This window comes from Argiope bruennichi, chromosome X2, assembly GCF_947563725.1.
Source record: "Argiope bruennichi chromosome X2, qqArgBrue1.1, whole genome shotgun sequence".
Classification (NCBI taxonomy): domain Eukaryota; kingdom Metazoa; phylum Arthropoda; class Arachnida; order Araneae; family Araneidae; genus Argiope; species Argiope bruennichi.
Window position 1 is genome coordinate 63606244 of NC_079163.1, and position 23287 is coordinate 63629530.

The window sequence follows — 23287 nt, forward strand, 5'->3', positions numbered from 1 at the left end:
CTGAAAAAAAAAAAAAAAAAAAAGAATTTATAACGACAGGAAATGAGAAAAATCACGTTTAATTTGGAAAGTTTTTCTGCAACTCTAATGAATACTAATAAAACGAATAGAAAAAACTTCCCCTCGCTAGTTGAATAAGGAAGATAAAGAATAGATATTAAAATTGCATCCCATATACACAGCTACCAGCGCATCATTAAGCGACATAAAACCGGTTTTCCATTTTCTACTTCTCAATGTCTCAATGATCAATAACTCATAATAAAAATATATGCAAAGAGTTTCAGTAAATAAGTCCCCAAGATTCCCTTATGATAGCAACCAATCAAAGAACACGTTCGTTTGCCTCCGATCGAAAAATTTTCTACACGTGAGTTCAAAACACGTGCTACCGTAACTGTGAAAGATCACGTCACATTTCCATTACGCATGCTCATACACAGGGTATGTAGAGGGAGGTGGGAAATATTTACTCGGCAGATGACAAACCAGGTCGTGCGTTTTTCTAAGTTCTTTACTTTCCTGTTAGTCCTTGTCGCTGGTTGTTAGAACGAAGGTCAAACAACTTGCTTTATTCACATATCAGTAACCAGTTGATCAAATTCTAGCACTCTAAACTTCGCGACTAGAATGGGAAGTTTTTCCATTGCATTTAAATTTTAAGAGAACATTTTTTAAAGTATTTTTTTATCGGTATCCAAAATGTTTAATCCTTTTTTTTTTTTTTTTTTTTTTTTTGCAAATTATGAAACAGCTTCTTGTTAGCTTTCACAAGTCACTCTTGATAATAGTTTCTATTAACTATTCAGAAAATGTCTGCACCGTTTTGGTTTTCTCAAATGCAAAACCAATTGGCCACAATCACATCGTAAATAAAGAACCAAGTAGTAACCAAAGACACGTCCGCTATATATTCAAATAATGTTAAGAAATGAATTTCTTGTATGTCAACTGAAAAAGGAATGGCTTTTAAAATAAAAATATTAGCAAAGTTCCTTTCTTTCCCCTATCAAAGCTTCGTATGACGAAATAAAGATTATTTCTATTAGGATTTTTTTTTTTTTTTTTTTTTTTTTTTTGCAGAATCACACAAGAGAACCTGGAATTAAATTGCATGATGGAAAAAAGTGATTTAAAGAATGAAACACTAATAACCTTTTTATTCTTTAAAAGCTTTAATTAATCTCAATTAAAGAAAGTAATGCAAAGCACTTACAGCAAAATAATAAAACCAGAAATAGCTTAGTGAAAAAATATTATTTCTGACCATCTCAAAATTGTAAATAATAATACTAAAGCAATGTTAATAATATTAAAGCAAAATACTTACAAGAAACAATGCTCTTTAAAAAACGCGAAATTTTTAGAACAATCTGAAATTAAGTTAATCATGAATTACACTGTGATAAAAAGTTAATTTGCATTATAAAATTGTAATACACTCATTTATAACGAAACAAGAAGATAAAGAAGTATAAGAAGGGTAGCGGTGAGGCAAATCTCGCATATCCTATGAAAAATAAAATAAAAATAATAAATGAAAAGTTTAAATAATTCTTCGACCTATAAACGCAGTGTAACAACAGTTATTTTTGCTTTTTTAAAAAAGAAGGTCGTGACATTTTAGCCAATAAAATCTACATATGCATTAAAAAATTCGCTGTTATAATCCTTGAACTCTGTTTTCATGCATAAATGAATGCAAGCAGTGAATTTTTCTTCCTTTTCTAGTTCAAGGATATGAAAATAGGGTTCTATCTTCTATAAAATGTTTAATTTATAAACTGTATCATTTTTCGACGGAAACATACAATAGTATAACTTTTTTTCAAATGGTAAATTATTGATGAGAATATCAGTTCATACAAAATCGAATAAAAAACAATTTAAAACCTCTCCCCCTCTATATTTCTATTGCATTCTCAATTAGCAAACACACTATTCACAGATTGATATAATTCGTAGGAGTCCTAGAAGTTCTATTTTGATTTTAGAGTAACAATTATGCTTTCACATACCATTCATTTCATGTAATACTAAAGTCATCAATTATCAAATAAAAGAAAAGTTATTTAATAAACAAATGATTTCACTCCTAAGTCACAAGAATAAAAAAATAATAATAATAACTGCAAAATAATAAATAACTGCAAAATAACGTGCAAATTTCTTTACTGCGAGATATACGATGGATTATGAAATTAAATCAGTATTGCATATCATATATTACCAGAGCATGAATAGACTTCCCGGCAAATATATAAAAAAGTAAATCGTTATTGGAAGCTTTGTAACGACCTGCATAAACATCACTGTATCATGTACGACTGAATATTCGAAAAAAAATTAATTACATTAAAATGCGTATCATACATGGATGTGCGCAAAGGAATTTCATTTAAAAATTAAAAACGCACCGCATTATTAACAAGGTTTACTAAATTAAATTTTAATGAAGCATCTGGAACTTTCTCTTTTCCCTGGTGGAAAAGAAACGGCTAATTTATATTTCAGTTTAAAAATAGAAAATGATAAGAAAAAAATAATTCCGCGAAATAAAAATAATAACAGTTAAAAAATACTACAAATAAACCAATATTTAAATTATGATGGATATAATTAAGCTTTGCTTTTGGAGAAAAATCAAAAAGCTTTAATTTGGAGAACGTTAAACAGGCTGTAGTGATTGGATTTTGAAGCGTTAGGAAATAGACGTTCATAGATGGCGCTAGACAACTAGTGCGAGTGTAATTAAAAGAGGATGTCATTCGAATGTTTGCTCTCGGAGAAGGAGTTACTAAGCAGAGTAACTCGAACGAATCTGCAATAAATTTGTTGTTAAGTTTTCTATTTGCCTGTTTATTCAAAGCACTCACGAACCAGCCACGACACAGGCGGTGCAAAAAAAAAAAAAAAAAAAAAAAAAAATCAAGAACTGAATAACTTTGTTCATAAAGCAGATAATTTCACTCATAAGTCGAACTTCTGGTTTGATTAAAGGGGAATAAGTCTTCTTAAGAATAAAATAATCCTTATCTCAAACAAGCTTTGATAAAGAGAAAAGTGAACAATTAGAAAGGTTTCAACTGAAAGATGTAATTCACCATACTCTCAGATCATTTTATATTCCTCACAATAAACCCCTTAAATGAATAGTGGTTTTAAAGCACAGTCCCAGTATTATTAATCTGTTTCTAAATTTTTTTAATAAATCTCATCTAGAGCCCAAATATAATAAATACTTCAACAAACAGCCATGTTCAAAGAAAAAAAAATTATAGAAACATTTTCTCAAAGCAGAGTACATACTTTAAAAGCAGCCTCTGAACCGAGTTTTTGCCGCAAAACTCAGCAAGAAAATCTTAATCGATTCCCAACCAGAAAATGATTCCACTATTACGAATTTGTTAATACGATTTGTAGGTTTAGATTTTCGAATTCGATATGGTTTCAAGTTCATATTTGTGAGATTCAATATAGCTCGTATGCAAGTTACACGACAAGAAAACAATGGATTCAGGGATTTTTTTTTTAAATTTATCCTCCTATTATTTCTCATCAAACCTTGAAATGGAACAAAATTTCACCGGAAGGGCTTTTCCATTCACAGCCAATCATTCAGAATTATATGAACAGTGGGTCTTACTTCGTTTGCGAACAAAATTTTAACTTTTAACTGCGATTTCATACTATTTCTCTTCTCAATAACAGATCGAGTCTTTCTTCATCTTATATTCCTCTTTATGAAATAACTGATAGGATGGAATAGGAACTGATATATGTTGTTCATTTCGATTCAAGTTAAAACATTTTTTTAAATGAAAATATTTGCAACAAGAAGGTTACACCCAAAAGATTAACATAGCCGACCTAAATTCTAAAAAGTTCTAAATTTAATGGGCTTCGAAAATCTTTAGTATTTATCGAAATGCAGATTTATTTTGAAAGAAAAAACGTAAAAGCAAAACTAATATTATCTTCACATCTGTTCTCTGTTGTCATCTTATTTTGGGAGACATTTTGTTAGCACTAAATACATCCCATACTGACTTAAGATAAATGTTAGTGAATTTGTTATACGAGTCAATAACTGCTAACTCAAAGATTAAATACAAATACAAAAATAATTTAACGTACGAAATTTGTTTTCAAACATGGCATCCCATATCAACTAAATTTACATTTAAACAAGAAATGTACTTCATCTCGATTATCTTTATGCACATATAGCTAGGTAGACATGATTCAAACCCTCTACAAGACGAAGCCAAATGGAAAAAAAAAAAAAAAAAATTGGTAGCCGAGGAACACCCCCACCCCCCATCCTGTAGTAAAGTATCAAAGAAAATCTTAGGCCACCAAATGGCAAGACAGTCGGCCTGCAGTCGGTTCATTTCCATTTAGGTCTTTCGGAAAGCCAAACGGTAGAATCAAATAGAAAATAAGAAAAATAGTAAAATAAAAAAAAAGTAAAAAGAAATAGAAAATAAAAAAAGGGAAAAACAGAAAAATTTAAATATACAATAGTGATAAAAATGTTATCCGTAGTTAATGATGATTAATTATCGTCCAGTTCTTTAGTCAATTGTTTCTCTACTATCAGGAAAGCAGAATTCCGGAAAATTTGGAATTTCAATAAGGTTTTCACTTTCCTTTTTCATTCAAGTAGAATAAATCTTTTCCATCCATATGGTTGGGTATTAATTTTATATTTATTAAAATAACCAGAGAACTAGTCTCCAAAAAAGTACGAGCAACATTCTTTCAGTTTAAATAATAATGCTTACAATTCAGAATTTTTATAGAAATTTATGTTACAAGTATTTATATTGAATCTGCTATAAAAGTATCCGTAGTATGATCGGAAACTTGAGTCCGATATGGTTTATTTGCAGTGAACGTCTTGCAGTAAAATCAGAAATAGCTCTTCTATTTGCAAGGAGGAAAAAGTTTTTTTTTTCTTTGAACTTCAGCGTCATCCTCATGTTTCGTATTTATCTCATAATACGAGGTACTTCCTTGTTTTTCCGAGAGGATTAAATTTGTGAGGCATTGTTTTAATTTTATTAGGTAACTAATTCTTGATAAATACTGTCATTGAGCTGAGCTGAGTGAGCGACGGGAGAATATTTTATTTTGAATTATTCCAATATTGAATGGCTGGCAAACTATTCTATTGTATACTAAAGTGCAACTATGGAAAAGGGAGTAATGCCTGTTTTTAAAATTTCAATACAATTTCAATCATTTTTTTCCATTTGTAAAAATGTAAACAAACGGCGCTCTTAGCCCAAACTACATTTTCTTTTCTTTCTTTCTTTTTCTTTTTTCTTTTTTTTTCTAAACTCTAAAAAGGATTTAATTACACTTTTATTGCATTTAATCCATGTTCTAAAATACATTCAATGAGCTACTTCTTTATTCTCATTTGAATACATATTGTAATGAGATATATGCAAGAGAGTTGAGGTACATTTCCACAGGTTATGTAACTACAAACGACACTGATTGTCGAAGACAGATTGCATTTTGATTCAAGACTACGCTTTGCGACTAATTTTAATGTCACAATGGCATCGCATGGCAATAGTCTGAAGAAAAATACTTTTATTAAAGACGTCTTCGATCGCACTAGCATCACTGTCCACAAATGATACCAATACATAATATTTTTAGAGAACTTATATTACAAACAAAGCCTTGATTTATATTACGGAGTCCTTATGGTGGACAGTTACTAATTAGAAAATGGGATTTCAATTACAAACTATTTATCTAATTTTTGCAGCCACATTGCAAAATGAAACAGTTAGTCAAAGGCACGTCCCAATTCTGAAGAAAAAAAAAAAAAAAAAAAAAAAAAAGATCTGGAACGATTAAAAAAAAAAATCTTTTATGCAATGAAAATAAATCACTTTGTAAAATTATTATTTTATTGCTTTTCAAGAATGAGTTTTTTCATAGCAATAAGATGGCATAGTTATTGAAACAAAACAAATGTCATAATTCTCTTAACATATAGATCTTTGAATGCTCTTCTTTTAGTAATCAGGCTGCAACGATGTTTAACAAGAATTAAACCATGAAAATAAACAAAAAAAAGAAGAAGAAACCTATTTTAACAATTAACTGAACATATATGTATGTGGCGAAATTCTAATTCAAAGAAAATAAATTTCATAAGGGAAAATCATAAAGGCACAGAGGAATACTAACTAATTCAGCAGATAATTTTAACATTTTAAAGGCAGATGTTAACACATCAGCCAATAACAAACTTTTTTTTTTTACATTTGCATATTTTGCAAACAGAGGTATGATTCAAGTTTAAATTTACATCTATGAATGTTAGATACAGATTTAAGAGTCCTTTCAAAAGAATGACATAAGCTAAATTTCAATTACATTCCATTTTAAAGGGCATTAGCAATAATTTACAAGCATTCATTTTATAAAACGCCATTTTCCAATAATCTAAACTTCAAAGAACCTCTCATTAAATCATCTATTATTTGGGTGAATGAATGCACATTTGAACGTTGAGGAATAATGCAGTCAGGCTAAATATAGCTTAAGTTTATTCGCACAATGATAAATTTGTCAATTTAAACATAAAAATCAATTGCTCGAAGCCAAAACAGAAGTTCGAGCTTCGCATCCGACAACAACGCAGACCAAAGAGGTGAGGATATTTTCGACTCCGCCCGGCATTACAGACGGTGGTGGACAATTATATATACTGATTCCGTAGAATTTGACAGCTAGCTAAATATATTCGAGAACATTCATTTTTAAATATATTTCGTTTACATTCCATTTTATCGTTGATCAAACTAGAGAATAGTAAAAGGAAATCCTACGTCAGTACAAGTCAATAATATGGATGAAAAAAAGAACACTTTGAATTGTTAAATTTCTTGCAAAAAAAAACTCCATAGGAAATATTATATTTCCAACTTTTATTTCATTTTCATGCAATAATTAATATTACTAAAACATTTTTAGTTTAAGTAAATATCAAATCTCTCATTTGGTTTTTTAAAAAATTTATTCATTAATAATGCGAGTCTTTAATTCTGAAATAATTTGAAATGCTAGTGAGGTAGTTCATACAGACATCAACCCATAAGAAAAATACCGTTAAAAGTAAATGTATTTACTTTGATATGAGCAATACTAAAAAATAAATAAGAAGAATGTTACGTAAACGATATCGTCTACCCATAAAAGAAGTGTCACTAACAGAACTGCTTTATAGGTTCGGCAGCAAATTGTTTCGCAGCACGAAGCGCAATCCAAATAGCTCTACTGGACTGGGAAACAAGTATGATAATCGATACGCGTGGAGGGACTTTCTGCAAATGATCTATTGGTGCTTCTTTCTTTAAATAAATGGGAATTTTTCACATGGTTTTGAATATATTCCCTAAAAAGTACATTTTAACACAAGATGGCATAATACAAGATCTCAGCCAAATCTGAATAAGCGGGTGAAAAGAAAGGGGGGGGGGAAACTAAATATTTGAAGGATGAATAAAAATAATCAAGCAATTCGGAAAAGGATTAATCTGATAAGACATGAGGGCAAAATAATAAAAACATTACTGGACAAGTATATCATTATGATTCCATGCACATTCATTTAACACTAATATTGTCAGATAAGGAAAATGAACGTTTTGAAGTTCAGGCAACTAGACTATGTTAGTAACTGATGTTAAAGCCTAATATTGTCATAAAAATAGAACAATTAGAATGATTTAATTCTAATTGAGGGACATTCGAAAAAATAATAGATAACTGCAACACAATTAAAACATCGATTATTACGATATAAGCTGATAACAAAAAAGCTAGCAAACTGTTGACGCATCATAACTCGCATCTTTCGGCGAACAAAGTTAACAAAAAAAAAAAAAAAAATTCTGCGGACATGTAGATCAAGAATAGGTTTTATGAAGACTTTCAATCTTCCAATAAGAATTCAAGTTCATCCAAAAAGACAGAACAACAGAAGTAAATAAAACAAAATGAGGCAAAACTTTCATTCCTCTAAGTAGGTATACAAAAGTAAACGACTTCCAGAAAAAAAAAGCATCGATTGATTAAAAAAAAAAAAAATGCACAGACAAGCTGAAAAAATATTTTTAAAGGTGAAACAGAAAAACATGTGATAAAGTGAGGTAGCTGATAAACAGTTGATGAATTTTAAAACATTTGACAGTTCAGAAGAAATACCTAAAAGCAATTAGACAAGAAAACGTTTTTAAAATTTCTTCTGAAGTTTTAAAACAGGTCGAAAGACTTCAAACACGTGACGTTGGACAGATTCATGTAGCGACATATTAAGATCAAGGTCATCAAGGTTAATTTACTAATACGCATACATCTAAAAGGTACAGGTCGATAACATTCAATATAAAATTTAATGGCCTACGAATAAACAAATTTATTTCTCAACTGCAAAGTTGATACTGCATGAATTCCTGTTTTTCAATTACATGCCCAGATTCATTATACTAAAAGCTGAACTTAGGTTGTCCATCTATAAAGGAACTCAAATATTCTAATTGAACGCATATTTTATCTTCACTCACGTGACATCAATTCATGATTCCTGGGAGTTAGAAAGCTTTCATCAATTCCAAATTGATATCATTCATTCAATTGCATGCAAAAAATAAAATGAGAGAAAAGAGAGTACACTTACTTTGTGGCACAAACCACTACCGCCTGATCCTTCGCATAGCAAATAATGGGAATGAGATCCTGAAAATAAGTAATGCTTATTAAAGTAAAAGTAAAGTGAATTACATTTTCAAGCATAAACAGAAGACATATTTTAACAAAAAAGTTCATTTATTTGCACACAGAAAAAAAAAATCGATAAATCGATGTTAACATATTTTTATTTTTAAAACCACGCAGCCATCAGTAGAAAAGTCAGTTCTTTGATTATTTGTTTGCTGGCAATAAATATGAGAAAACTTGTGGAGCATAGCTATGAAGTATTTACTCCATCTTAAGATACTTTTAATCTTGCAAACTATAATACCAAAAGGAATCAAAACTTTCCAAAGCTTCAATGTTCTAATATTCTTTCATTCGAATGCATGGAATTTATTTGATTATTAATAGATGTAATGCAAAGCCTAAAATTCAGTGTGTTAGGTTGGGTAATATTGTAACATTTAATAAATGATAAGTAGAAGTCAATAAAATGGAAAAAACTGATAACTGAATATTGAGGTCAAAGTATTCAAGTATAACAAATGGATAATAACTCAAACACATTTCAGTTAAAGAAAATAGTTAAACAACATCTAATCAGTTAAAAAATATTAAATTTAGGTACAGTAAAGCATTAGCAGCTAATTAATGTAAGCCTTTCATTAATATTTTATATACTTAGAATAATCACAACGCACGACTGCCCATAACATATCTGATAAGCTCAAAAAAAAGGGAAAATAAAATTATGCAAAATTTCCTTAATGTGAAGCTGTTACTATCCAATTTCTTCAAAGAAATTTCATATCACAGCCAGAAAAACACTTTCTAATCTGGAAAAATTCATCATTCGAAATAAATTATTATATCTTCAAGTCTTCTAATGCAAATAAAAGCTTTAGAAATTGTCTCAAGTGTTTCAACCTAAGCATTAAAAACTTTTATTTGTATTTAAAGCAAATACTTTATAATGTGGAATTTATAAAAAAAATATAACTTTTAAAGTTAATAGCTTTATAAAAAAAAGGAGCTTGGCGTAATTACTTCTTTTTATAGTCATTTATATCTGCAATAAATCAAGAAGGATAAATGCTCACAAAATATGAGAAACAATGATAATTCCTCCCATACTTTTAATGCAACAATCATTAAATGAAAACACCACCTCCGTTTGAGATTAATGAAAGTTAAAAATTCTAAAATTTAAGACTAATCTAATAATAATGAAGAGATCTTTCATATTTGTTGCCAAGTCCTTTTGCGTGCTAAAGCGACAAATTAAAACTTGTCTGGATTACAGAAGTTTTCGGAAAGAGCCTCAATACTAAAAACAAAACTTTGAATAAATGGAAATAAATAAGGAAAAAGTTCTTAAAGGAAAATAAAAAGGACTCCAGTAAAATAAACAAATTGCGCAATTTACATTTAAATGGATAAAATATTAAAATAAATGAAGTTTTTCAAAACACTTGTATGTCTAGATAAGTCATTCCTTTTGGTCAGTCCATAAGGAGAAAAAAAATCTCTAAAGAAATCGCACAAGTAAAAACATACCGAAATGCGGAATAGGTTCCATTTAAAAGCATCATGCATTTACTTGGATAATGGTTAAAGGAATAACCTTATTTATACAAAATCTTTTAGAATCGAAATAATATTCACAGACTGCGAATCAAATTATTTCACAGAAAAAAAAATGACCTTAAGCAGTGGCAGACTGAAGTACTAGGAGAGGCGGAGTTAATGCATTCAGTTCAATTTTAAAAGCAAGAGAGACAAAAGAAGGTATTTGCCGCTACGACCATAACAGCAATTATCCACTTAATGAGACAAGTATGGACATTCCAGATATGAAAAGATAAATTATATTACGGTATGGCGGCATGAAAGAAAAAGTGGTGGTACTGTAATCTAAAAACTTCAAAAAAACCTGAAATTCCAAGTATACACAAAGAAATTATATGAATTCCCCAACTCTTAAGGAAAATGAAATTCAAGAAGAGAAAACCTATTATTTCTTTAATGCAATTAAGATAGACAATCAACATTGCAAAACCGTAAGAAAAGTGTTATTTTAAATTAAAAACTCAGCCGTCCCATTTTCTCTTATTATTCTTTTATATGTCTTTTATTATTCTTTTAGCTGTCACTTGTTTTGGGAAATAAATGTCACTAAATTTTCGTTTTGATTCAGTGAATTAAATCTTAAAAGTACGATTATTCGATATGCATTAAAGCAAAAATTAGATAGCTAATTAAAGATTCGTACAAATTAAGAACCGAAAAAACTGAAATTTAAAAACTGAAGAGAAGTTATGATGAAAATTTTGATATAAATTTCGTTAACTTTAAAGAAAATCAATTTAATGTATGGAAACTGACCAATCGATGGGGATCAAAGTAAATCTGACCCATGCCTTAGAAATGGCAGATCAATTATCCAGGTACTAAAAATCTTTCTATTATAGCAGTGGTTTTCAAACTATGATACATGTGCAATAAATGGCACATTCTATTTCTGATAGTACAATTTTGACACGAACAATTTAGCTTCTTGTAAAATGGCAACCTTTTTTTAAAAAATTTCTAATGTTTATTGCTGAGATAACATTAGCTTTATATTTTCGTTTTAGAGTCATCCATAAATTGACGTATATGGTAGCAGGTAACTGGCCATATACTAGTAACGGTTATTCCTGTAACAAGTTAGACTTCTCCAAGAATTTAGTTAGGAAACAATATAAAGTCTTGATTAAACATGATAAAAAAAACAACTGGAACGCATAATTAAGGAAATGATAAACAAAAAAATTGCTTCACTGTCAACATTAGAATAGTTTCTCTGGGAAATTAAATTTGCCACTGACCGAGGAATAATTGAAGGTTACAGAAAAAACACTACAAAGGATTTGTTAACACGTTACATGATTTCGAATATTATGGATAAGTGATCCGTTTATATTTTTAGATACTGTGGATGATAATTTTTATGCTCAATAAAGACTCAGCTTTTAGATATTTTAGGCAACAGAAATACCACGGACATAAAAGATAACTTATGCTCTTGCCGATTAAAATTAAGGGATGAATATAAGTGTATTTCCGACAAAGCAATTAAATTTTTAATGTCTTTCAACACATCATAACTTTGAGAAACTTAATTTTCAATCATACTATACAAATATAAAGCATAATTGCATCTTAACCTGTTTTATATCGGAAATAAACAAAAACTCAACATACCGACAATGAAACAGAGTTGGTAATCTGTTTACTACAATATATAGAATATTCATATTTTATTATGGAGTTATATTTGCTAACATAATATGGTCGGTTGGGGACTAATTTTACCAACATTATCATTTTTTTTTTCAATTTCAAAAACTATAATTTATAGTAGTGCATATATTTTATATAGTGCATATATTTTATATAGTAGTGCATATAATTTATAGTAGTCCCAAATTAATTTATTAATCGACCAACCTCCGTTACAAGGACGTTCGTAATTGCCTCAGAAAGGGGGACGAATGGGAACACTTATTTTGACTTCTGATTAGAGTAACGAACTGATTTAGACGATATATTTGAAACAACAAAAACTATTGCTTATTGTATCCGAAATTCTTTCACACTCGGACCCAACTACTCCAAAAAGTACTGTTTTTCAATAAATTCTTTTTCATTGAATATTGCATAAAAATTATTTTAACTATTTAATACTTTGAATTTGAAGTAATTTATAAGCAGTCGATCAATTTTGTCGGAAAAAAGTCGGCAAATGAACATTTATAAGAAAAAATTTGATTTTATGAGAGACGAGAAGGAAACAGCTAAGACTTAGAAACACATTTTAAAATGAATAATAAGTTCAATTTAGTAATTGAGAGTACAGCTCTTGCTTCAAGTAGAACTTTCAATCCCCTATTCAACATATAAATTATTTGAGGAAATCTGCTTAATTGACATAATCTTGAAAAATAACTTATCTGACTCCAGGAAATCGCAAACTATTCTTAACCACGATAATAAATTTTTATTTGGTCACATTAGTGCCCTTCAAATTTGCCGCATTCAACTGACCATCGTCAATTTCATCAATCTTGTAGACATACAACTAAGGGGTATTTATTCTGACAACACCAATGTAATCACTCAATCAATATATACGTTGAAAACCATGGATAATTCGAGATAAGTTATTTCCTCTGCCTTCACAATCCCACTTTTTCTTGAAAAGGGTAAAAATAATCATTTTCAGATTCTCAAATTGGCATCAAACCTTTTCTCTTAACACCAGGTTATTATTATTATTATTTTCTTCTATACTTGACGTCAAAGGATTCAAATCATTATTAACACCTATTTTTTATACGTGAAAAGTAATATATATGCAGATCACAGGGTAGATTGTTAATGTTAACAAACTTTATAGGCGGGAAGAAAGTTCACCATATTCCTATAATTACTATCGCTCCGTTTTATATAATAAATTATAATAAAAATATGAACATTATAGTTTATATTACATTTGATGCATTTTCCCAAGTACCCAAGTCGATAAGTGTTTTTTTTTTTTTGGCCAACTGAGAACACCATAATGTTTCCTTGGTATAAAATACAAAAATGAAAACTGGATCTTACTTGTTACCGCTATATCTTACAGATCCAAGAAATATATAAATTTGCAACTTACCTTGCAAAAAACCGCGGTAGAAATTGATCAATGAAACTTTAAAAAAAAAGTTTTTAAAAAAAGTTAACTTTAAAGTTAAAAAAGTTAAAAAAAGTTTTTTTTTTTTAAGCATGGTTTGCAACTAAAGTAAACAAACGTTAGAAAATAACGTTTGTTAAAAAATTGTTCCATTAAAAAATTGTTCATTGAAAAAAATTGTTTCATTTTGTTCATCTTCCGCTAGAATACCTTAAAGAAGGCACATGCATCCTAGCTCGCTAAAGCTTTTCTGGTGTATCCTGGTTGTAATCATTTGTTTAATGAGTGTTTATAATCATTCCCAATTATTGGTCGTTCCCCAATTACTTCTTCCAACTATAAATAAATTTTAAATATCTTAAATTCTGATTACAAACACTCCACTTAAATTTTACTGATTTTAAACAGGAAAATGGTTTTATAAAGGTATATATATATATATATATATATATATATATATATATATATATATATATATATATATGTTAGGTTGATTTTTTTTATAAATATAAAAAATTTGAGAGCTCCTATGCTATAGATAAAAAATTGGTTACAGAAAATTATATTTTAGAAATACATTTTGATGAAATTCTATTTTTTGGAATCGTACTTTGTTATTACGCTTATTTTTCCCAGCAAATAACTTTTCGAAAGCATTTTGGCCAAGCAGCACGTTTATTTTATGGTACAAAATTTAGAAAGGAAGATACTATATTTCGCATATTTTCAGTTGGATACAGTATTTATTAAATCTCAGAAGCGTAATGCAATGTTACAATCAAACAGTTTTACAGCAGGTTACTTAAGTAATATGTACGTTAAATGTTATTTGCATTCCGATTTCTATCAGAGCAAAATACTAATTAACACTAGGTTTTGTTCATATCTATATAAAAATTTTATTGTTGATTTTTATTTATCACTGTAGCACGGAGAAATTTCACATTCTGGGGGGGGGTGACAATGAAAATCATTCTATCCTTACTGAAGGCAATGTGTTTGCTTCTGCCGATCTATCTCTCATTTTTATCAATAGCTTTTCAAAATATTAAGTCGTGTGAAAGACTTTTCAATCTTATTTATTTCACATCGTATGCTGAAATGTAAAAAATTTTCTCCTGACAACACAAATTCAGTAAATAATATTTGTTACCTGTTTTATATCGTATATTTTTAACGATAGCATTATTTGTAGGCACAGTACGCATTTATAAAACACTACAACGTTTATAAATAAAATGCTATTTGTAGATACAGCGCGCGTTCTGGTCTGATTACTGCTATTTATGAGTACTGTACTTGAGAGGGTGACTACATAGGAACACTTCATACTACCTGCATCCATTTTGAGTCTAACGCATGAATGTTGTTAGTTATACTAGATTACAGCAAGCACGGTATTTACGAATGAAATATTTGCAGTTTAAGTATAATAAATTGCCATGACTCCTTCCCTAATTTTAAAATAAAAACATTCTTAAAAACATTTTTCATCGTTAGGCTTAACTTTAACTGTCTTTACAAATTTTAATTATTAAAAGATAGTGATGAGGAAATGCTATTTATTTTCGGATAGTAAGGATTTTGTAGGAACTGAAAAAACGATATTATATATATTATAAACGTTCTCCCCATTGTATTTAATTTTCCTTGTACAGAGGTACTGTAATAATAAGAAGTACCATAGAAAAAGTCTCGAAATAAATATTTATATAATTCCCACAAGAAAAATATTGAAGAAGAAAGAAGTAAGAATAGAGTTAATTTAAATATGTCTGAAAATTAAGTCTGAAGAGAGAAAAAAATATTGAATATTAGAGGAATCAATTTTAAAAGTGATTTGTATAAAATGAAATTCTTTTGACATATTACACACGAAGGTACAAGGAGGGAGCTGGATTCGAATCGAATCTATGTTTTTTGCGCAAGTAAGTCGTCACTTTGTATCGCGAGTATGAGGCATGGTCGCAAAAAGCGTTACAGAGTTATTCGATTTCTTTCTTTTTTTTGGGGGGGGGGTCCAATTAATTCCAATTTTAATTCTGCATTTTTAATGTCAATTTGTATTTTGTCAGCGTGATTATAAGCACATTTAAGCTACTGACTTTGGATTTCCGAGAACCGGAAAAGAGCAGTTTAAAATTTCATAAGACATCTTTTGGATTTACCGAATTCATCAAGATAGAAAATTTTATTTCTATCGATAACGTGCCAAGAATTTAAAAGAATTAAAATTAAATTAAGATTTAAGAACTAAGAATTTGTCAGTGAAAAATTTAATAAAAATATTATTTGCTGCAAATTAAACCAAAGGAATCTGAGCCGGAACTAAAATTCAAATTAAATAACCGAAAGCATCGCAAGCCTCCAGGAAAACACGGAAAATTCACAATAGCAACATTAATATTCCTTTTAATAACTTTTAAATATAACAAGAGCATTTTTAAATTCCCACAGATGCATACGGAATAGAAAATAGCCAACTAGAAAAAAAAGCATCATCCGTAGGTTCAGTAACTGCGAAAAGTACTCTATTCGAAGATAAGTTACCTGCAAATAATAACTTTTTATTTTTAATTACGTAATTATTTTCTTTGTGGAAAAAAAAGAACTAGCAAGTAATCTCCTAGGTAACTTATACAACACCGCCCCCCCCCATCCGTTTTCATTTTAATAAATACCAAAATTTTCAATTTTAAAATCTGGAGGCCATAAAAATAACGAAGGCGCGCAAAAAGGATAAATTAAAATTTTAGATTTTTTTTTTTAGTGTAGTTATTTTAACATCTAGTTTTAAAGCAACGCTAGGGCTATGTTGGATCAAACCTCGTAATTATGAACCGCGGACAGATGCCGAGGAAGACATCTCAGCTGGCACCCCCTTTCCACAATCCCACACCACACCAGCGGGGGGACGCTTGGCACTAACGGATATAACGTGAACCAGACTCACTTAAACGACGATTCTTCGGTGAATTCGGCTCTCGAACCTGAAGCCCTCCTGTTCCGAAACCACCAGGATATCGCGGCCCTTATTTAAAATTTTAGAATCAATTTCTACAATTAATAAAGCTCAATAACGTTTTTTTCTTACTTTTGAAATTAATCGATAAAACCTTTGTTGCCCTCCTTTTTAGTACTGATATGAAAAACAGCTTTTTAAATGTTTTTTCATTAATTTAAAAATATTCAGATGCAAAAGTCACCAACGGCAAGATAATCTTTTCAGGTGGTTGTATTATTTATTGATCTTACTTTACTTTATATACTTTAGATAAATAACTTGTAAGTAATACAATTTCAATTTGAATTATGCGATTAAAATATAAAAAACATCTTGATTAAATTTCATAATCTTTAAAGTCTTTCATTCTAAGTTCTAATAATAACTGAAAGTAAGTATCTAAATCCTTAACTTCACTAATTACAAAATATCCCTTTTCATTCTGCTGTGGCATCAAAGTTTAGATCAAATATATTTTTCTGTAAACATCTCCTTCCTAATCCACTGCTTTTTTTTAAGAATATTTTAACAAAATTTAAATATGTAAATTTAAAATAAATAATTTATGAGGTCTATAACACAATGCCTATTATTAATAAGATGGGTTAAAAAACTGTATTAGGCAACTAGAAATATATAATTATATGCAGATGAAACATGGTATAGTGAAATAATATTCTGAAAAACTTTAGTTTCTGATTAATATAAAATGCCAACCTTTTTAACTGTACCGCATATATGCAAGCTGATACGGATAGTCCGCTTCATTGGGTTTTCATTCATCAGTTCATCTTCTAACATTTCTAACGTACCTGTAAGTAAAATGATACTGGTTACTTCCATTTTTTGGTAAAAAGAAAATAAGCTTTAATCCATTGCAAATCTTAAAAAGTTAATATTAGCTTGCAGATTTGCTCCTATAATTTTATGTCTTGCTTTTTGGAAATAAAATCATAACCGAAACATGTTTAAAGTAACAATTCTTTCATATATTATTGAATAGCCTGAAATAAATTAGGTAAAATATAACATTCGATTAATTTGTAAAAGAATATCAAAATATAAAACACTGCTTATGTACTCTAATAAATTCAAAATACAATATTATTATTGTTCACTTGATAAAAAAAAAAAAAGAAACGTATATATAGAAAATACTCCTTTTATAGAAAAAAAAATACTTCACAAATTTGGAATACAAAGACGTTGCGGCGTTTATATTTAACAAAACTAGAAAGAAAGTTGTAATGGGGTTAAGTTTTAATTTTTCAAATCAAATGGAAATTTATCAATAAATTTCAGTTTTAAATTATTTAATTTACAAATTTCAAGAGAAATTTACGATATTAAAAAAATTGTACATTTAATTAATTATTATTTTAATATAAATATTTAAAATAAAAATAAGTTAGATCAAGTCACATGCCTGCGACAACCCCACGACTTGCCAACAGTTTCTTACTATTACTAATAAAAAATGCATAATACCTCTATATATATATCCATGTATTTATATAAAGAAAACACCATAAAGAACATTTAATATTTAAAGATAAACCTTTTAATTTTTTGAGTAAAAATATATTTACCATTAAGATTAAAAATTTTGGGCGGTAGGTATCAAGGCAAGATATAAAAATTCACTAACTTTTTTGTTGTTGTTGTTAACATAATTTTTTTTTAGAATGAGCTTTAAAACACAGATTAACATTTGACATTCTTTATTTTAACACTTTGTGAAGTATTTTTTTTTCCGGAAAATCATCAGAAATAACTTCCAAAATAATGAAAATAAACAGCTCTAAAATCGATTGTTTAAATCTTTTTCCTTAGACATGAAAGTAAATGAGAAAAAACCATCAGGCATAATAAATGAGACAAAATGTTAATTTCGCATTTAATGTTCACCCTTTTTTCCTGAATAACAACCATATAAGAATTACTTGATAGATAGAGGGATACATATATTTACTAAGGGCATTTTTGCTGACAAAATTTATTCTTCCAAAAAATAATACAAATATTTATCTGATATTCTCTTTCGTATAACAAGTAATGAGGCACTGCAAAAATTTCATTCAAACTAAAAATATTTCACAAAATTTTATTTAAAGAATTTACTTCTAGCGTAATTAAAGTACTATGCCAGATTCCAAAATTATTCTACCTCTGTAATAAAATACAACAAAAATAATTCTTAAAAATTAATTTATTCTTTATTTTATAACAGCGGAGGATATTACTAATCACTCAAATATTCAGAAAACTTATTTGATCAAAAAAATCTATATTAACAACAATTTAAGAAAATAACTGCATTTCAAACTTTTTCAAACCGTTCCAATTATTATTATATCTAATTCGTACTCATCAAATATTGAAAAAGAAAAACTGAACTACGATATCAGTGATATTAGTCCAGCATATAAGATTAATATGATTCATTCGATATTTCAGCAGGAAATATTTCCGAGATGCATTCCTGCAAAAATAAGGTGTTTTAAAAATCATGATTTATCCTATCATTCCTAATAAAAAAGGGCAAGCTTATGAATAGCACGGTTCCGGGAAAAAAATCGTAAAAAGCAAGAGATACTAGACGACCAAATTAAAAAATTATTTACAGATATTCAAAATTATATTCAATTTTTCAACAGATGATTATTTGAATAAAATATAACTAAAAATCGATCAATATATTATAATAAATATTAAGCTAGAAACATAAATAAATGTATGGTCGTGATCTAATATCTAGATCATTTTAGATTAGCTATAAAATATTCATATTTCACTTATTTTGCACTTTATTTATTTACCGAGTTTTTCGTTCCTTGTTTTTTTCTACGAAAGAAAAGGATTTTGATATTTCGCGTTGAAAATGAGAGATTTGTAATTATTCAGTTTATTTTTTTTCTCATTTATTACTTTCTCTCCTTATACTAGAAGTGGATCATTTCCGCAAAAATGCTAACTCTTCGAAATTCACTTTCCCGACTGCTGAACTAATCTGGAAAAATAAAACTGGCTAATATAATGAAATAGATTTCAGGATAAGAAAGACCGAAAATTAAAAATAATAAAAGGAAATGTATTTTCCTGTCGATAAAACAAGCACTGTTGACTTTATTTTCACAGAAAACAGATTGTGAATATTTTTAAAAGCTTATCACCGGGACGGCTCGTATACATGTTCCGCAGATTTGCAGCACTCCCGATCTTTTCCAATACACAAATAAAATCAATTATTATTTATTTGATTCTCGCATGCAACATCTAAATCCGTCACAATCTAGTCTATCTATCCATTTACCCTCGGGGGGAGGGGACAGTTAACAAGAGAGAATTTCCCCTTTTCAGAGAAGATTTATTCCTTCCCAAATACTGTGGTTTCTCTTTGCAACAATTCTTGTAGGCTGAACATTCGCATTGACAATGCAATTCAAATTTACTTTTTTCTCAATAAGGCATTTAACTAAGAAAGATATGGCCAAAGAGCCCCACAATAGGGTAAGCGAGTTTTAAACGTTCTTGCATTGTGGAGAATCATGTAGACAGTGGCACAACTAGGGTAGGGTAGCAGGGCAAGTGCTCTGGGTGCCATTATCAGGGGGCGAAGAATTGAGGAGTCAGTAGAATATAAAAGAAAAAATACGTTTTTCTCTTATTCCACAGGCTGTTCATAATTAAAATGCTTCCAATCAAGTGTGGAAGAAAGCACAGTTCTTTTTATAACTTGGGAAATAATTCAAACTAGATTTCTCAAAAAAAAAAAAAAAATGTTTTATGTTAAATATATATGATGATCAAAATCAAATTTATTTAATGTAAATCTCGTTTTCCATCTCAATGGAAAAGGGAATCAAAGGGGAAAGGGAGAAAAGGGGAGAGAACAAAATTTCAGACTAATGTATGTGCGTGAGTGCGAATTAATTCAGAAAATATTATCGCTTGGAAATAATTCTTGCATCAAATTAAAATTCCAAAAATTAACTTTTCATTTACATCACTTTAGTTTTGTATGCAATTTTACCGCAATCTAAAAAAAAGAAACAGAATTCGCAACAGTAGCTTTCATTGTTTAAATTTAAATCAAAGCTATTTCATTGCTTCACCGAACCCTTAATTTTTTTCTTTTCTTTTGTTGTAATTATTATATTCTTTTAATTAATTATATTATTTAATTTAATATTTAATGAAGAATTTTACTTTACTCTTAAGCTGTGAAAAAGTAGCAAGTGAAATTGCAGATTATAAATTAGATTTTTTTTTCTTTCAACAATTGTAAGCATAAAATGATTTAAGGTAACACGGTATCTCAAAAAAAAAAATTTGTTTTAAATTTTAATGTTTAAAACTATATTTTACTTTTATTTTATGTAAAATAGTATTCTATAACTCTCTCCTAAAATTTTTTCGAAATAATTAAATTTTTTTTAGATTTTTTTTAAAACCTTAAGGCGTTTTAAATATGAAGATTTTTCTACAAACTTTTCCATGTAGCTATTAATAAAATACATAAAACTTAGTATGGATTTCCTCCTGCCAACAGTATCAATTTTTTTTTTTTTTTGTAAAAAAAAATACACAAAAAATCTAAAAAATGCAGAAATTCTGATTTTGGACCTTTTTAAAAAAATTGCTACACACCTTAAAGCTAATTCTATACTAAATTTTATAAAACATATTTCTGAACATTCACAAAAAATTTCACACTCCTATCTCCACATTTTTAAGAAAGCCTAAGGCTTTCCAAATATAGCATATAAGCAAAAACACAACATGGAGAAAAATGCATTTAAAGATTTTATTCATTTAAATCATAATATAAAATCTTTCCAATTTGCTTGTAACTTTTACAAAATATGATTCAAGTTATTCTATATTGTTTAAAGTTAAAAAATGCAAAAATTTATTGAAACAAAATATTATATTTGTATATTGAAAATAAAGAAAAACTAAAAAAAAATGAAAACTTCATAAATCTTTTTCATAGCCCCTTAAAAAAATTAAAACGCATATCAAAATTGATTAAATGTATATTTCTGCTATTCTGCTTGATCGATGCAGTTGTAACTTTTGAGCACTTAATGCAAATTACACTGTGGAGAGTCTCATTGGAGTTTTGTGTCCTGCACCGAATACATCACTCTAAAAGCTCATTTAATGCAAGCCTTTGGCTAATTGGCAATATTTTTGCCAAATGAGTTCATTTTACAGGTGTTTGAAATTTTTTTTTTAGATTGTTTACTCTCCTGTCATGCATCAAAAATTCTTCAATAACTTAATAAAAAAAAGCTACAGCTCTAAAATGTTGCAGGTACATTTAGAAAGACTGAAATTATTATATGATCCAATATATTATATATATATATAGATTTTTTTGAGTACCGTGTAGCTTTAATTTTGAATTAAATCTGCCGGGCAATATTTATTAATTGCACTTGCATTATTCAGGAAATTTTCTATATTTCTAAGTTAGATATTTTGAAGCTGCAATTCATAAGAAAATGGCAGTTCTCCTAATTTTAAAAGTGTCAGTAGCTAATAATTTGTTATTCATTTTTGTGATAAGACTAGATTAAATAAGAAATTTCTAATCGCCTGCTATTCATGTTTTTGCAATCAAACGTAATCAAAATAGTAAATAATAATAATTTACATATAGGATATGTTTTTTGTCCAGAATTAAAACGTTTTTAGTTATTTAGCAACTTATGAATATTGTCGGGGAGTATTAAAAATCAAGGACACCCACAAACGAATAATTTTGTTCCTCTCAATTAGTTACCGCGTAACTCTTCGGATTTTATTTCAGATCCATGCGCATATTGAGTAACCATGTCGTTAAACGTTAGTAAATATTTTTAATTAATAAGCAAATACGATACATCTTCGTTATATAAACATATCATATGGACAGTATAAGACAAAATGGATCTTTTAGCCTCATTACTTCAAAAATGAGAGGAATAAACTACAACGTGACATCGAAGTTCATATATCACTGCAGAGAGCATATTTTATTTCCGAAAAACCAGTCAATTATTCTATTTTTCAACGAAAAAGTAATTGGTAATTGGACCTGCTTCTTACTGCAATCGGGTCAATCGAATGGGGAGAAAGTCTTGCGTAAGGAGGTATTAAACTGAGATGGAAAAATAATGATGAGAAAATAATGAGGTAAGTCTAATATTTCTATCGATTATTGAGGCTTAATGGTCTTATTTCGTTGCAAATTCGAATTGCACAATAACAACAAAAGAAACCTTGTTTCTAGGACTGCTTTCCAGAAAACATCAACTACACGATTATAAACGAATTCTTTTCTGAAAATGCAATTCAATTTTAGGAAATTGTTTAATCCGAGATTTTATAACAAAAAATGAATTCAATTTAATATCTCATTTAACTGTTGTACAGTATTTATCAATAAATAATAATAAGCTCACTGGGTACATGGAAAAAATAAAAGCTTATAAAATTTCATTAAAAAATTTGGGATTTCTTGTGCACTAAAGTTTAGTGCTAAATTTTTAGAATTCCCTTCTAAAAAATTAATAATAAATAATAAAAATTATTTTATAAAAATATATTTTTTTCTAATTCTAATAAAAAATATTTCTGAATTTAAAAAAAATAATTTAAATTCAGTTTGTTTGTTACCAATGCATTTTTTTCATAAAATATTCTATTCTTATTTTTTTTATCTTTACAGTAATTGTGTACTATCGATTACTGAATTATTTCATAGATTTAAGAATTAAAAAATTTTTCGAATTTTTAAAAAAATAATTTAAGTTCAGTTTATTTGTTACTAAGCAAAGTTTTCCATA

The 23287-nt window shown here is 28.5% G+C and overlaps 1 protein-coding gene across 2 annotated transcripts in view; it reads right to left on the minus strand.

The window, feature by feature from the left end:
• The window catches only part of LOC129960787 (protein timeless-like), a 145410-nt gene that overhangs the window by 93942 nt on the left and 28181 nt on the right, over positions 1 to 23287 (minus strand). For both annotated transcript variants that reach the window (XM_056074431.1, XM_056074430.1), the window contains exons 3-4: positions 17169 to 17263; positions 8711 to 8769 (exon numbers count right to left, since the gene is read on the minus strand). In XM_056074431.1, the coding sequence (XP_055930406.1) occupies positions 8711 to 8769; positions 17169 to 17263 (154 nt within the window). The remainder of the gene's footprint in view (positions 1 to 8710; positions 8770 to 17168; positions 17264 to 23287) is intronic.